We start from the raw sequence: 16,410 nt of genomic DNA, 5'->3' as shown, positions 1-16,410 counted from the left end.
GTCTTATAAAGACAGAGTGTCACTGTGTTGTTGCCCAGGCTGGTCTCAAACTGCTGGCCTCAAGTGATCCACCTCCCTCAGCCTCCCAAAGTGCTGGGATTGCAGGTATGAGCCACCTTTTCCTGCCCAAAACCCATTGAGACACTTGTTTGGAAGATTTTTAAATGGTTTAGAAAATTCTGTTTTATAGATTTTTTTGGTCTTTTTATGGAGACAGAGTCTCACTCTGTCACCCAGGCTGGAGTGCAGTGACACAATCTCAGCTTACTGCCAAGTGATTCTCGTGCCTCAGCCTTCTGAGTAGTTGGGATTACAGGCAAGCACCACCGCTCCCAGCTAATTATTGTATTTTTAGTAGAGATGGGGTTTCACCATGTTGGCCAGGCTGGTCTTGAACTCCTGGCCTCAAGTGATCCACCGGCTTTGGGCTCCAGAAGTGCTGGGATTACAGGTGTGAGTCACTGCGCCCAGCCTAGATTTTTTAATGTGAGAATCAGATGTTTTGTTTTATTTATTTATTTATTTATTTATTGAGACAGAGTCTCACTCTGTCACCCAGGCTGGAGTGCAGTGGCGCAATCTTGGCTCATTGCAAGCTCCGCCTCCTGGGTGCACACCATTCTCCTGCCTTAGCCTCCCGGGTAACTGGGACTACAGGCGCCCACCACCATGCCCGGCTAACTTTTTGCATTTTTAATAGAGACAGGGTTTCACCATGTTAGCCAGGATGGTCTCCATCTCCTGACTTCGTGATCCACCCACTTCGGCCCCCCAAAGTGCTGGGATTATAGGCATGAGCCGCCACACCCGGCCCGTTTTATTTTTAAAGATGGCTCACATACTGTTATTAGAAACAAAGTCATTAAAGATCAAAACATTTCCAAACATGTGTCTTCAAAATATGCTCTTTATGGCATGAGCTTCTCTTGATTAGTGGTGTTTTTTTCACCCCTTGGCCAGCTGACTCCTTTTCAACACTGGATTCTCACCGAATCATAAGAGTTTGTACCTGTCATATTCATTTGTATGTGAAGCACTAGGATTATTTGTAACTGTAATCTTGCTCCTTCACAAGAATCTGGTTAAGCCCCTTGTCCACTTTGGAGAGTTAGGAAAAATTAAATCCAGATAGCATAATCTGTAAATCCACTTATCTGGACATACGTAAACTGTATAGAGACTAGGTGTGGTGTCTCTCACCTGTGATCCCAACACTTTGGGATGCCAAGGCAGGAGGATCGATTGAGGCCAGGAATTCAAGATCAGCCTGGACAACACAGCAACACTGTTAGTAAATAAATAAAATAATGATAATAATAAAAACTGTGTAGAACACTGAAAAGCAAACATGGCACAGGACACTGAAAGAAAACACACAAAACCCCTCCAAATACGAAGCTCCTGACCCCTTACCCAGTTACCTCACCTGTCTTACATAACCCAGGATGTCTAACAGAGGCCCAATGTCAATCCACTTACTAAATATTAATAAAGCTTACTTGTTTTTCTCCTTTTAGATAATATAATACACTTAAATTATAATGTGCTTTTTCAGCACCTCCATGATCAATTTTTTTTTTTTGAGATGGAGTCTTGCTCTGTTGCCCAGGCTGGAGTGCAGTGGTGCAATCTCGGCTCACTGCAAACTCTGCCTCCCAGATCCAAGCGATTCTCCTGCCTCACCCTCCTGAGTAGCTGGGATGACAGGCGCCCACCACCACGCCTAGCTAACTTTTGTATTTTCAGTTGAGACGGGGTTTTGCCATGTTGGTCAGGCTGGTCTCAAACTGCTGACCTCAGGTGATCTGCCCGCCTCAACCTCCCAAAGTGCTGGGATTACAGGCGTGAGCCACTGCACCCAGCTCTTTTTTTTTTTTTTTTTTTTTTTGAGACAGAGTCTCACTCTCTCATCCAGGCTGAAGTGCAGTGGTATAATCATCCCTCATTGCAGCCTCCACCTCCTGGGCTCAAGTGATCCTCCCACCTCAGCCTCCTGAGTAGCTAGGACCACAGGCATGCACCACCACACCCAGCTAATTTTTTTTTTAATTTTTAGTAGAGAGGGAGTGTCACTATGTTGCTCAGACTGGTCTTAAACTCCTGGGCTGAAGCGATTCACCTGCCTCAGGTCCCAAAATGCTGAGATTAAAGGTGTGAGTCCCCATGCCTGACCTTTATAATCATCTTGTACCTGAGGCACACCTTTCTTTATTGGCCAGGGGGGTGGGGGGCAGAGAGTCTCGCTCGGTCACCCAGGCTGGAGTGCAGTGGGGCCATCTCAGCTCACTGCCACTTCTGCCTCCTGGGTTCAAACAATTCTACTGCCTCAGCATCCCAAGTAACTGGGATTACAGGCACGCACCACCATGCCTGGCTAATTTTTATATTTTTTAAGTAGAGATGGGGTTTCATCCTATTGGCCAGGCTGGTCTTGACTCCTGACCCCAAGTGATCCGCCCACCTTGGCCTCCCAAAGTGCTGGGATTACAGGCATGAGCCACCGTGCCTGGCCAAGGCACACCTTTCTCTGGAGACCACCGGTCCAGGATAAACCTAGAAGAGTGTTAGATTGAAGGGCATGTACCTTATTGGGCACTAAATTACTCTCCCAAGGTTTGCCCCAGTTTTATACCCCACCCTTTTCTTTGCATTTTTACTAGAACTTGGTTTTAATACACGTTAATTTTTGCAGATCAAAAGTTATGAAGTGGCATTTAATTATTGTTAAATTGGTATTTTCCTAATTATTAGTGAGTCGTAGCATGCTTTATGTTTATCAACCCTTAAAATGTCTCATGTTTGTATTGCCTGTATTTTTCTTTTGTGTTATTTGTCTTTTCCACGTTGATTTTTAAGAATCTACTTTTTCTTTTCCATTTCATTAATTGCTATCCTTTGCTATTTCTGACTGTCTACAGCCTTTGGGCTCACTGTTTTGTTCATTTTCTGACTTCTCAAGTTGAACACTTAGCTAATTTATTTTCAATTATTCTTATTTTCTCTTTCTTACTTTCTTATTTTCTTTTTCTTTCTTTCTTTTTTCTTTTTTTTTTTTTTAAGCAACAGAGTCTTGCTGTGTTGCCCAGTCTGGACTTGAACTCCTGGGCTCCAGTAATCCTCCCGCCTCAGGCTCCCAAGTAGCATGATCTATAAGCACATGGCACCATGCCTAGCTAAGTCTTTTTTTTTTTTTTTTGAGACGGAGCCTTGCTCCGTCTGCCAGGCTGGAGTGCAGTGACGTGATCTCAGCTCACTTCAACCTCCGCCTCCCGGGCTCAAGCAATTCTCCTGCCTCAGCCTCCTGAATAGCTGGGATCACAGGTGTGTGCCACCATGCTCAGCTAATTTTTGTATCTTTAGTAGAGATGGGATTTCACCATGTTGGCCAGGCTGGTCTCGAACTCCTGAACTCAGGTAATCCACTCGCCTCGGCCTCCCAAAGTGCTGGGATTACAGGTGTGAGCCACTGCACCCAGCCTAAGTCTTTATTTTTAGTAGAGATGGCATCTCACTACGTTGCCCAGGCTGGTCTCAAACTCATGGTCTCAAGTGATCCTCTCGCCTTGGCCTCCCAAAGTGCTGGGATTACAGGCTTGAGCCACCATGACCAGCCTTTTTATTCCTTTTTTTTTTTAATTATCTTTTTGTCATTGATTTCTAACTTCACTATATTGTGCTTATAGGATATGTTCTGTATGGTATTGATTCTATGGCACCGGTCGGCACTTTAATGGCCTAATATAAGTCAATTTTTATAATGTTCAAAGTGTACTTGAAATAATATTTTCTAATTGTTGGCTATAAGATTTTATATATAAAAATTAGCTGGGCGTAGTTGTGGGCACCTATAATCCCAGCTACTCCGGAGGCTGAGGCAGGAGCAGCTTGAACACGGGAGGCAGAGGTTGCAGTGAGCTGAGATTGCACCAGTGTACTCCAGCCTTGGTAACAAGAGTGAGACTCCATCTCAAAAAAAAAAAAAAAAAAAAAATTTATATATGTGTGTTAGATAAATTTTGTTATATTGTTTAATCTTTATATGTTACTAATCTTGTTTTATTTTTGTTCTATCAGTTTTGAGGAAAAGCATGTTAAAATGTCCCATGTATTTGTAGATATTCTTGTCTTCGCTTGAATTTCTTTTAATTTCTGCCTTAAATATTTTGAGGTTGTACTGTTAGATTAATATAAGTACTAGGTTATTATAGTTCCTGGTGAATTGTTTCTTTATCATCAAGGAATGACATCTGAATCCCTAATACAGGCATACCTCGTTTTATTGCAATTTGCCTCATTGCACTTCCCAGATATTGTGTGTTTTTTACAAATTGAAGATTTGTGGCAACCCTGTGGTCAAGCAGCCTATTAGTGCCACTTTTCCAACAGCATGTGCTCACTTTGTGTCTCTGTGTCATATTTTGGCAATTTTCACAGTATTTCAAGCGTTTTCATTATTATTGTATCTGTTATGGTGATCCGTGATCTTTGATGCTACTATTTGAATTGTTTTGGATGTCACAAACCACAACCAGGTAAGATGGTGAATTTAATAAATGTTCTGACTGTTCCACTGACTGAATGTTCTGTCTGTCTCTCTCTCCTTGTTGTTTTGTTTTCTTTTATTTTGTTTTGAGCTGGGATCTCATTCTGTTGCCCAGGCTGGAATACAGTGGCACCATCATGGTTCACTGCAGCCTTGACCTCCTAAGGCTCTAGCAATCCTCCCACTCAGCCTCCCAAGGCGCTGGGACCACAGGCACGTACCACCATGTCCAGCTATCTCCCTCTCCTTAGGCCTTTCTATTCCCTAAGACACATCAATATTGAAATTAGGCCAGATAGCCAGGCGTGGTGGCTCACAGTGGAGGAAGTAACTGCTGATGTGGTGGAAATAACAAGAGAACTAGAACTAGAAGTGGAGACTGAAGAAGTAACTGAATTACTGCAATCTCATGATAAAACTTGAACGGGTGAAGAGTTGCTTCTTACAGATGAACAAAGAAAGTAGTTTGAGGCAGAATCTACTCCTGGTAAAGATGCTTTGAAAATTGTTGAAATAGGCCGGGCGCGGTGGCTCACGCTTGTAATCCCAGCACTTTGGGAGGCCGAGGCGGGCGGATCATGAGGTCAGGAGATCGAGACCACGGTGAAACCCCGTCTCTACTAAAGATACAAACAAAAATTAGCCGGGCGTGGTAGCGGGCGCCTGTAGTCCCAGCTACTCGGAGAGGCTGAGGCAGGAGAATGGCGTGAACCCGAGAGGCGGAGCTTGCAGTGAGCCGAGATTGCGCCACTGCAGTCCAGCCTGGGTGACAGAGCGAGACTCCGTCTCAAAAAAAAAAAAAAAAAAAAAAATCAAATTGTTGAAATAACAAAGGATTTAGGATATCACATAAACTTAGTTGATAAAGCACTGCCAGTGTTTGAGAGAACTGACTCCAATTTTGAAGGAAGTTCTACTGTTAGTAAAATACCATCAAACAGCACCCTATGCTACAGAGAGAGGAAGAGTGAAAGAAACAGCCAATCAGACCAGGCACAGTGGCTCACACCTGTAACCCCAGCACTTTAGGCGGCCAAGGTAGGTGGATCGCCTGAGGTCAGGAGTTTGAGACCATCCTGGCTAACATGGTGAAACCCCGTCTCCACTAAAAATACAAAAATTAGTTGGGCGTGATGGTTGGCGCCTGTAATCCCAGCTACTCAGGAGGCTGAGGCAGGAGAATTGCTTGAACCCCGGAGGTGGAGGTTGCAGTGAGCCAAGATTGCGCCATTGCACCCTAGATTGGGCAACAAGAGCAAAACTACATCTCAAAAAAAAAAAAAGAATTCACTATAGCCACCCCAACCTTCAGCACCCACCACCCTAATCAGTCAACAGCCACCAACAGTGAGGCAAGACCCTCCACCAGCAAAAAGACTGTGACTCACTGAAGGCTCAGATGATCATTAGCAGTTTTTAACAACAAAGCATTTTTAAAATTTATTTCTTTATTGCCCTCATGCAAGATCAAGAAAATTTTGTGGGGTTTTTCTTGTTTTTGTTTTTTTGAGAGACAGAGTCTTGCTCTGTTGCCCAGGCTGGATGAAGTGCCATGACGCATTCACAGCACTTAATTAAAAATAAAGTATTTTAAGTTAAGACATACATTTTTTTTTAGACATATGCTATTGCCTACTTATTAGACTACAATAAATACAATGTAAACATCACTTATAGAGACTAGGAAACCAAAAAACTTTTGTGACTCATTTTATTATGATAGTCTCAATATCTCTGAGGTATGCCTGTAATTCTTTTGTTTGTTTGTTTCTTTGTTTGTTTAAGTCTTGCTCTGTCACCCAGGCTGGAGTGCAGTGCTGCCATCTTGGCTCACTGCAATCTCCACCTCCCAGGTTCAAGGGATTCTCCTGTCTCCGCACCCAGCCTCTTTATCTTTTAAAGTCTGTTGTGTCAGATTTTAATATTACTATATTAGTTTTCTTTCTTCATTTTGCCAACTAAATTAAGAAGCAGAAGACAGCAATATTAATAGCATGGAATCTGAAGTCAGGCTGTGTGGGTTCAAATCCCAGTCTAACACATTCTGGTTGTGTGATCTCAGGCAAGTTTTCACCTCAGTTTTCTCTTTTATAAAATGGGGATAGTTACTACCTACCTCATAGGATTATTATAAAGATTAAACTACTTTTTTTTATTTTTTTTGCGATGGAGTCTCGCTCTGTCGCCCAGGCTGGAGTGCAGTGGTGCGATCTCAGCTCACTGCAAGCTCCGCCTCCTGGGTTCACGCCATTCTTCTGCCTCAGCCTCCTGAGTAGCTGGGACTACAGGCACCCGCCACCATGCCCAGCTAATTTTTCTGTATTTTTAGTAGAGACGGGGTTTCACCGTGTTAGCCAGGATGATCTCGATCTCCTGACTTCGTGATCTGTCTGCCTCAGCCTCCCAAAGTGCTGGGATTGCAGGTGTGCGCCACCGCGCCCAGCCTAAACTACTATTTTTAAAGTGCACTGAACATCTAGTAAGTACTCCATATGTACTTGTGAAATAAATATATCTGCATTCCTTTTTGATCAACTTTTCTGTGTCATTATTTTATAGGTATTTCTTAGGTAAACATCATATAGCTGGACTTCTTTTTTATTCAATTTGAGGCTCTCAGTCTAACATGGAGGTTAAATACAATTTTTTAATTTAAATTTTGTTATTATTATTATTTTGAGACAGTGTTTGACTCTGTCACCCAGGCTGGAGTGCAGTGGCGTGATCTCGGCTTACTGCCTCCTCCACCTCCCAAGCTCAGGTGAGCCTCCTGAGTAGCTGGAACTACAGGCACATGCCACCACACCCGGCTAGTTTTGCATTTTTAGTAGAGACAGAGTTTCGCCACCTTGCCCAGGCTGGTCTCAAACTCCTGGTCTCAAGCAGTCCGCCTGCCTCGGCCTCCCAAAGTGCTGAGATTACAGGCATAAGCTACCACTCCTGGCCTAAATTTAAATTTCAGATTCGGGGGTACATGTGCAAGTTTGTCACAAGGGTATATTGTGCGATGCTGCAATTTGGGATTGTCGGTGGGGGGTGGGCGGGGTGGGTGGGGGCAGAGTCTCCCTCTGTTGCCCAGACTGGACTGCAGTGGGGCAATCACAGCTTACTGCAGCTTTGACCTCCTGGCTCAAGCGACTCTCTCACCTCAGCCTCTCCAATAGCTGGGACCACAGGTGCATACCTAATGCTCAGCTAATTTTTTATTTTATTTCTTGTAGAGAAAGTTTCTCCCTATGTTGCCCAGGCTGGTCTCAAACCCCTGGGCTCAAGTGATCCTGGGGCCTCGGTGTCCCAAGTGCTGGGATTACAGGTATCAGCCACCATACCTGACCTGGGCTTCTAGTGATCCCATCACCCAGATAGTGAACATATTACCCACTTTCCTCTCTCCAGCCTTCCCACCTTTTGGAGTCCCCAGTGTCTATTGTTCTCATCTTTACGTCCGTGTGTATCCAGGGTTTAGATCCCACTTAAAAGTGAGAACATGCAATATTTGGTTTTCTGTTTCTGTGCTAATTTGCTTAGGAAAATGGCCTCCAGCTACACTCACATTGCTACAAAAGACACTGTTTTTTTTTTTTTTTTTTTTTTTTTTTTTTTTGAGACTGACTTTCGCTCTTGCTGCCCAGGCTGGAGTGCAATGGCAAGATCTCAGCTCACCGCAACCTCCGACTTCCAGGTTCAATCTATTCTCCTGCCTCAGCCTCCTGAGTAGATGGGATTACAGGCATGCGCCACCACACCCGGCTAATTTTGCATTTTTAGTAGAGACGGGGTTTCTCCATGTTGGTCAGGCCGGCGTCGAACTCCCAACCTCAGGTGATCGGTCCACTTCGGCCTCCCAAAGTACTGGGATTACAGGCGTGAGCCACTGCCCCCAGCAATGTCATTTTTTTTATGGCTGCATAGTATCCCATGGTGTATATGTACCACATTTACTTTATCCAATCCACCATTCACGGGTACCTAGGTTGTTTCTATGTCTTTGCTACTGTGAATAGTGCTGTAATAAACATAGGGCAGGGGTCTTTTTGGTAGAATGGTTTATTTTCCTTTGGGTATATACCAAGTAATGGGATTGCTGGGTCACATGATAGTTCTATTTTTAGTTCTTTGAGAAATCACACTGCTTTCCACAGGGGCTGAACTAATTTACATTCTCACCAACAGTATATAAGCATTACCTTTTCTCCATAGACTGGCCAACATTTATTATCTTTTGGCTTTTTAATAGTATCCATTCTGACTGGTATAAGATGGTATCTCATTGTGGTTTTGATTTACATTTCTCTGATGATCAATGATATTGAGCATTTTTTCATGTTTGTTGCCACTTGTATGTCTTCTTTTAAGAAATGTCTGCTCATGTTTTTGCCTTTTTTTTTTTTTTTTTTTGAGACAAGGTCTTGGTCTGTCACTCAAGCTGGAATGCAGTGGCATGATCTTGGCTCACTGCAGACTTGACCTTCTGGCCCAGGTGATCCTCCTACTTCAGCCTCCCAAACAGCTGGGGCTGCAGGCATATGCCACCAGCCCTAGCTAATTTAAAAAAAAATTTATATAGATGGGCCTCCCTATTTTGCCCAGGCTGACCTTGAACTCCTGAGCTCAAGTAAAGCCTCCTACCTTGGCCTCCCAAAGTGTTGAGATTACGGGCATGAGCCCCTGCATCTGGCCTTTTCCCACTTTTTAATTAGGTTTTTTTTGTTGTCATTGATTTATTTAAGTTCCTTATAGATTCTGGATATTAGTCCTTTGTCGGATGCATAGTTTGCAAATATGTTCTCCCATTCTGTAGGTTGTTTACTCCATTGATAATTTCTTTTGCTGTGCTTTGCAAGCTCTTTAGTTTAATTAGGTGCCAGTTGTCAATTTTTTTTTTTTGTGGTAATTGCTTTTGAGGACTTAGGCTGATATCCAGACAGTATTTCATAGGTTTTCTTCCAGAATTTCTGTTTGATGTCTTACATTTAAGTCTTTCATCCATCTGGAGTTAATTTTTGTATATGGTAAGAGGTAGGGGTCCAGTTTCATTCTTCTACATATGGTTAACCAGTTTTCCCAGCACCACTTATTGAACAGGGAGTCCTTTCCCCATTACTTGTAGGTGTACAGCTTTATTTTTGGGTTCTTTATTCTGTTCCATTGGTCTATGTGTCTATTTTTGTGCCACTACCATGCGGTTTTGGTTACTGTAGCCTTGTTTGTTTGAAGTCAGGTAATGTAATGCCTCTGGCTTTGTTCTTTTAGCTTAGGATTGTTTTGGCGATTCAGGCTCTTTTTTTCATTCTATATGCATTTTAGAGTAGTTTTTTTTTCTGATTCTGTGAAAAATGACATTGGTAATTTGATAGGAACAGCACTGAATCTGTAGATTGCTTTGGGCAGTATGGACATTCTAATGATATTGACTCTTCCAATCCATGATCATGGAATGTTTTTCTATTTGTTTGTGTCCTTTATTATTTCTTTCAGCAGCAGTGTTTTATAGTTCTTGTAGAGATCTTTCACCTCCTTGGTGAGACGTATTCCTAGGGATTGTTTTGTGTGTGTGGCTCTTTTTTTTTTTTTTTTTTTTTTAGCGAGACAGAGTCTTGCTCTGTTGCCCAGGCTGGAGTGCAGTGGGGTGATCTCGTCTTACTGCAAGCTCTGCCTCCCAGGTTCACGCCATTCTCCTGCCTCAGCCTCCCAAGTAACTGGGACTACAGGCGCCCGCCACCACACCTGGCTAATTTTTTGTATTTTTAGTAGAGACAGGGTTTCACCATGTTAGCCAGGATGGTCTCGATCTCCTGACCTCGTGATCTGCCCGCCTCGGCCTCCCAAAGTGCTGGGATTACAGGTGTGAGCCACTGTGCCCGGCTGGCGCTTTTTTTTTTTTGACAGAGTCTCACTCGTCTCCCAGGCTGGAATGCAGTGGCGTGATCTCGGCTCACTGCAACCTTCGCCTCCTGGGCTCAAGTGATCCTTGTGCCTCAGCCACCCGAATAGCTGGGATTACAGTTGTGCACCATCACTCCAGGCTAATTTTTGTATTTTTAGTGGAGATAGGGTTTCAGCATGTTGGCCAGGCTGGTCTCAAACTCCTGGCCTCAAGTGATCCACCCGCCTTAGCCTCCCAAAGTGCTGGGATTACAGGTGTGAGCCAACACGCCCAGCCTTGTGTGTGTGGCTATTGTACATGGGATCACATTCTTGATTTGGCTCTCAGCTTGAACGTTATTGGTGTATAGAAATGCTACTGATTTTTGTGTGTTGACTTTTTTTAGTACTAAAATTTTATTAAAGTAATTTATTGGGTCTAGGAGTGGTGGAGTCTTTTGGTGGAGTCTTCATGGTTTTCTAGATATAGAATCATATCATCAGTAAACAGAGACAATTTGATTTTCTCTTTACCTATTTGGATGCCTTTTGTTTCTTTTTCTTGCTGATTGCTCTGGCTAGGACTCCCTAAATACATTTATATTTTTAAGTATTTTCATTTTTTAGAGTTGCATAGTGTTGCACAGTATGACTACACCATAATTTATTTAACCTACTGCCCGTTGTTAATCAATATTTTCGTTGCTTTTGATCTTTTGGTATTGCAAAAAATGCTGAGGCAGATACCTTTATTATACAAATTCTGTCACATATGTGAAAAAAGAGCATGCTGAACCATCTTGCCTCTTAAAGTTTCTGCTTGGAAGTGATGTCACTTTTTTCTTTTTTCATGAGCCAAAGCAAGTCATATGGCCAAGCCTTCGTTCATTCATCAGGGCTGAGATGTATAAGCTTCCTCAGGGAGGAGTCCCACTGGAAGAGATACCAAGTTTATGTACTATATATACCTCTACCAGTGTTTAAAAAATATCACCCTGCGCCAGGTGCAGTGGCTCACACCTGTAATCTCAGCACTTTGGGAGGCCGAGGTGGATGAATCACCTGAGGTCAGGAGTTCGAGACCAGCCTGGCCAACCTGGTGAAACCCCAACTCTACTAAAATACAAAAATTAGCCGGGCATGGTGGCAGGCACCTGTAATCCCAGCTACCCGGGAGGCTGAGGCAGGAGAATGGCCTGAACCCGGGAGGCAAAGGTTGAAGTGAGCCGAGATTGCACCACTGCACTCCAGCCTGGGTGACAGAGTGAGACTCCCTCTCAATAAATAAATAAATAAATATAAAAACTATCACTCTGGTTGCTGAATGGAGAATGGATTATATTGGGGAGAGATAGGAAGCTACTCGGGAGTAGAAGTGAAGAATTGACTGCAGTACTTTAGTCAAGAAATGATAGCGGCTTGAACTAGGGTGATGGTGGTCTGATTTCAGATGTACTTTGGAGGCAGAGTTAGTAGGATTTTTTCTTGGAGTGGGGATGCGCATAAGGGAAAGTACTGAAAGATAACTTCTAGGTTTTTGGTTTGAGCAACTGGGTGAATGATTGTGACATTTGAGTAAACAGTAACATTTTACTGAGAGGGGAAGACCTTGGGGGGAGAACAGGTGGTTTTTTGACAGGGGCAGCGAAACAAATGTTCTGTTTTGATGTGTTCAGCCTGAGGTGCCTATTAGACATCCAAATTGAAATAGCCAGTAGGCACTTGAATATATGAGTCTGGAGATCAGACAGGTCAGAGTTACAGAAAATCTGAAGGTGTGGCAGAGCTGAATTGTAAAGCTAGGATGAGATCTCCTAGGGAGATAAGGGAGAGGGATAAGGGCTAAAGCGTTGGCATACTCCAACATATATAGGTGAACAGTGGCTTTGGATCCAGCAAACGGGACTGAGGAGGAACCATTGAGATAGGGGAAAAAACCGGTAGAGTGCTGAGTCATGGAAGCAAAAAGAAGAAAAGTATTTCAAAGAAGGAATAGTCCATCTATAAGTTGGATATGATGAGGATAGTATTTCAGACTGTGGAAATCACAGTCCACCTGGATAAGTACAGTTTTAGTGGGGAGGTCCCCAGCTCTCCACTGAATGATCTCTTATTAGATCAAATTTGATCTCTAATTAGCAGTCTAATTAGATGGGTTGAAGAAAAGATGGGAAGTGAGGGATAAAGATACGTCTTTTGAGAAGTTTTGCTGGGCAGGTAATAATTGAAGAGCGGGAGGGGGACAAAAATGTGACGATGAAATGATGTGTAAGTGAAATCTTTATGTAAACTGCAAATGCTCTGCAAGTGTTAGGCTTATTTTGTTATTTAGTATTCAAACTTCTAGGAATTTCAATGCAGCTCAATGTGAAGAATCACTAAAAAGCGACCACTAGTCCTCAACTTGAGGGCCATTAAGGGGCAAAGCTGCCAAGCCAATGAAGAGCCGAGAAATGAAGAGACGGTTTGAGAAGACGTAGGCGGTGGGGGAATGGAAAGAGGAATCGCGAAACTAATATTGTCCTTCTAAGGACACCGTAGCACGGATCTCGCAGCTACGGCCTGCTTTTAGGGGTGGAGCCGGCAGGAAATTTAAACTGAAGCCGCGGCCGAAAACGCCAAGAGATTGGTGCTGTAGCTGCCCTGGGATAACCGGGACTGTGGAGTCGGGAAGAGCTCATGGAGCTCGCGAATGTAATACGGAGGCCTCTGAGGAAGGAGTACGGTTGCCGAGAAGGAGCCGGCATTTGATGAGCGAACCGGGAAAGGGTACGGATGCCGGGAAGGGGAGAAAGAAAGGCGGAAGGGGTCGTTAATAGTTGAGGCGAGGTATGGGGTCGTGGGGGGCGCTTAGGAATTGACCAGCGGGTAGGTGCCGAAGCTGAGGAGGATATAGGGGCCGGGAAGGAGCCACAGGAATGGAGGGGACTGAGGAATGAAGGTGGCAGAGGAATGTAGGGGACAACAGCCTGGAGGGATGTATGGAGATTGAGATGGGCAGGAGGTGGCCAAGAGGTCACGGCCGTTCACTGAGCGGAGTCTGAAAGGAGGCGGAGGGCATGAGGGACAAGAGCCTGGCGGGAGTCGCGGGATGTAGGTCGGAATGAAGTTGAGTCTTGCTGTTCCCAGGAGTCGCGTTTCTGTGTGGGTTTTGGGAGACGGTAGTGGGCGGGAGGCATGGAAGTTCGAAGGATTAGTGAAGATGGTTGAGCTGCTGTTATGTCCTTTCTCAGGAGACGATTGCCTCGAGCTGGAGAGTTCCATGGCTGAGAGTAGGCTTCGGGCCCCGGACCTAGGTGGGTAACAGGTCAGAACTAGGGACATGAGGTGAAAATTGCGCCAGGGTCTCTTGGAAAAGACCGAAAAATGTTCACCCTGTTGGAGTTTTCTGATCACTCAGTGTTTTTATGTACTTATTTATTCATTTTATTTATTTATTGAGATGGGGTCTCGCTGTGTTGGCCAAGCTGGTCTCAAACTCCTGGCCTCAAGCAGTCCTCCTGCCTAGGCCTCCCAAAATGCTGGGATTACAAGTGTGAGCCACTTCACCCGGCCCACTTAGTGGTTTTATGTGTGTGTGTGTATGGACGCAGCATCATAGACCGTTTTGGGATTCATGGTAAAGGTCAAGTAAGAGTCATATTATGAACAAGATTAACAGACAGATGTGGAGTCAAGATAGAGTGACTTTTTAAATTTACAAATTATTACATTCATAGTTGTTTACAATAAAATCCTTAAGTTAAACACTGCTACCTAATTAGGTAAGTATTTTAGCACATGGCACTTCCCTCCGTACTGCCCCTTTAGTTAATACCATCTAGTTGGCTGGGCGCGGCAGCTCACGCCTTGTAATCCCAGCATTTTGGGAGGCCAAGGCGGGCGGATCACGAGGTCAGGAGATTGAGACCATCCCGGCTAACACGGTGAAACCCCGTCTCTACTAAAAATCCAAAAAATTAGCCGGGCGTGGTGAGGCGTGCCTGTAGTCCCAGCTACTCAGGAGGCTGAGGCAGGAAAATTGCTTGAACCCAGGAGGCGGAGGTTGCGGCGAGCCGAGATTGCGCCACTGCACTCCAACCTGGGCGACCGAGCGAGACTCCGCCTCAAAAAAAAGAAAAAAAAAATACCATCTAGTTTTACTTCTGGATTGTTAACAGATATGCCATCGGCTTGTTGCCTTTTAAACAGTAATCCACTTGATTTACTGAGTTATTTATTCATTCTTCCCATCTCTTGTTGCTTTTTTTTCCCTTCTGTTTCTCTGGAGAACCTCCCTCAAGAATGTTTTCAAAAGGAGGCTTTGTGTGATAAACTAAGAATGTATTTATTTCAGCCTTGTAGTAAAATTTAAGTCAATATTTTTTCCTTCAACACATTGAAAAATTACAGTATTTTCTCCTTGTTTTCTTCAGCATTTCTTTTTTATTCTTGCTGCTTTGTAAGTGACCTGCTTTTCTCATTAGATGTTTTAGATTATGTGAACCTATGGATTATATTGATGAAAGAAAAAAATATTTTATTTTATTTATTTTGAGGTCTTGCTCTGTCACCCAGGCTGGAGTGCAGTGGAGCAGTCATGGCTCACTGCAGTTTCAGCCACCCCCAGATCAAGTGATCCTCCCACCTCAGACTCCCAGGTAGCTGGGACTGCAGGCACTCACCACCAGGCCCAACTAATTTTTTTTGTTGTTTGTTTTGTAGAGACGAGGTTTTGCCGTGTTGCCCAGGCTGGTCTTCAACTCCTGGGCTCAAGCGATCACCCTCCTCAGCTTCCCAAAGTGTTGGGATTACAGGCGTGAGCCACTGCACCCAGCCCAATATTTTAGATTATACATTTTTATATTTTTTCTTAAAATTTACTATAAGATGATTATATGTGGATTTTAGAGGGTTTTTATTTTCGTTTTTATTCCAATTTGATTTTTTTTTTTTTTTTTTTTTTTTTTTTTTGAGACAGAGTCTCACTTTGTCACCCAGGCTGGAGTGCAGTGGCTCCATCTCGGCTCACTGCAACCTTCGCCTCCAGAATTCAAGCAAGTCTTCTGCCTCAGTCTCCTGAGTAGCTGGGATTACAGGAGCACGCCACCATGCTCGTCTAATTTTTGTATTTTCACTAGAGACAGGGTTTCACCATGTTGGTCAGGCTAGTCTTGAACTCCTGACCTCGTGATCCACCCGCTTCGGCCTCCCAAAGTGCTGGGATTATAGGCGTGAGCCACCGTACCTGGCCTCTAGTTTGATTCTTTAAATTTTTTTTTATTATTATTTTATTTTAGAGACAAGAACTTGCTCTGTTACCCAGGCTAGAGTACGGTGGCACAATCATAGCTCACTGCAGCCTCAAAGCCCTGGGTGCAAGCAGTTCTCCTGCCTCAGCCTCCCAAGTAGCTATGTCTACAGGTGCATGTCTCCACACCTGGCTTCCTGTTTGATTCTTGACATAGCTTAAAAGGCAGGCCACGTGTGGTGGCTCACACCTGTAATCCCAGCCCTTTGGGAGGCCAAGGCAGGCGGATCACCTGAGATCAGGAGTTCAAGACCAGCCTGGCCAACGTGGTGAAACCCTGTCTCTACTAAAAATACAAAAAACAGAGCCGGGCGCGGTAGCTGACACCTGTAATGCCAGCACTTTGGGAGGTCGAGGCAGGCGGATCACGAGGTCAGGAGATTGAGACCACGGTGAAACCCCACCTCTACTAAAAATACAAAAAATTAGCTGGGCGTGGTGGCGGGCACCTGTAGTCCCAGCTACTCGGGAGGCTGAGGTAGGAGAATGGCGTGAACCCGGGAGGCGGAGCTTGCAGTGAGCAAAATTGCACCACTGCACTCCAGCCTGGGCAACAGAGCAAGACTCCATCTCAAAAAAAAAAAATTAGCCGGCGTGGTGGCAGGCTCCTGTAATCCCAGCTACTTGGGAGGCTGAAGCAGGAGAATCGCTTGAACCCAGGAGGTGGAGGTTGCAGTGAGCCGAGACTGCGCCGTTGCACTCCAGCCTGGGC

The 16,410-nt window shown here is 44.4% G+C and overlaps 1 protein-coding gene across 3 annotated transcripts in view; it reads left to right on the top strand.

The window, feature by feature from the left end:
• The first annotated feature begins 13,486 nt into the window (after positions 1-13,486).
• DBF4B (DBF4 zinc finger B) overlaps positions 13,487-16,410 on the top strand; it is a 40,473-nt gene continuing 37,549 nt past the window's right edge. For all 3 annotated transcript variants that reach the window (XM_030800662.1, XM_030800663.1, XM_030800661.1), the window contains exon 1: positions 13,487-13,704. In XM_030800662.1, coding sequence (XP_030656522.1) covers positions 13,512-13,704 — 193 coding nt within the window. In that variant the 5' untranslated portion in view covers positions 13,487-13,511. The remainder of the gene's footprint in view (positions 13,705-16,410) is intronic.

This window comes from Nomascus leucogenys, chromosome 19 (assembly GCF_006542625.1).
Source record: "Nomascus leucogenys isolate Asia chromosome 19, Asia_NLE_v1, whole genome shotgun sequence".
Taxonomy (NCBI): Eukaryota; Metazoa; Chordata; class Mammalia; order Primates; family Hylobatidae; genus Nomascus; species Nomascus leucogenys.
The sequence above is the reverse complement of the archived record's forward strand: the minus strand, read 5'-3'. Positions and strand labels throughout refer to the sequence as shown.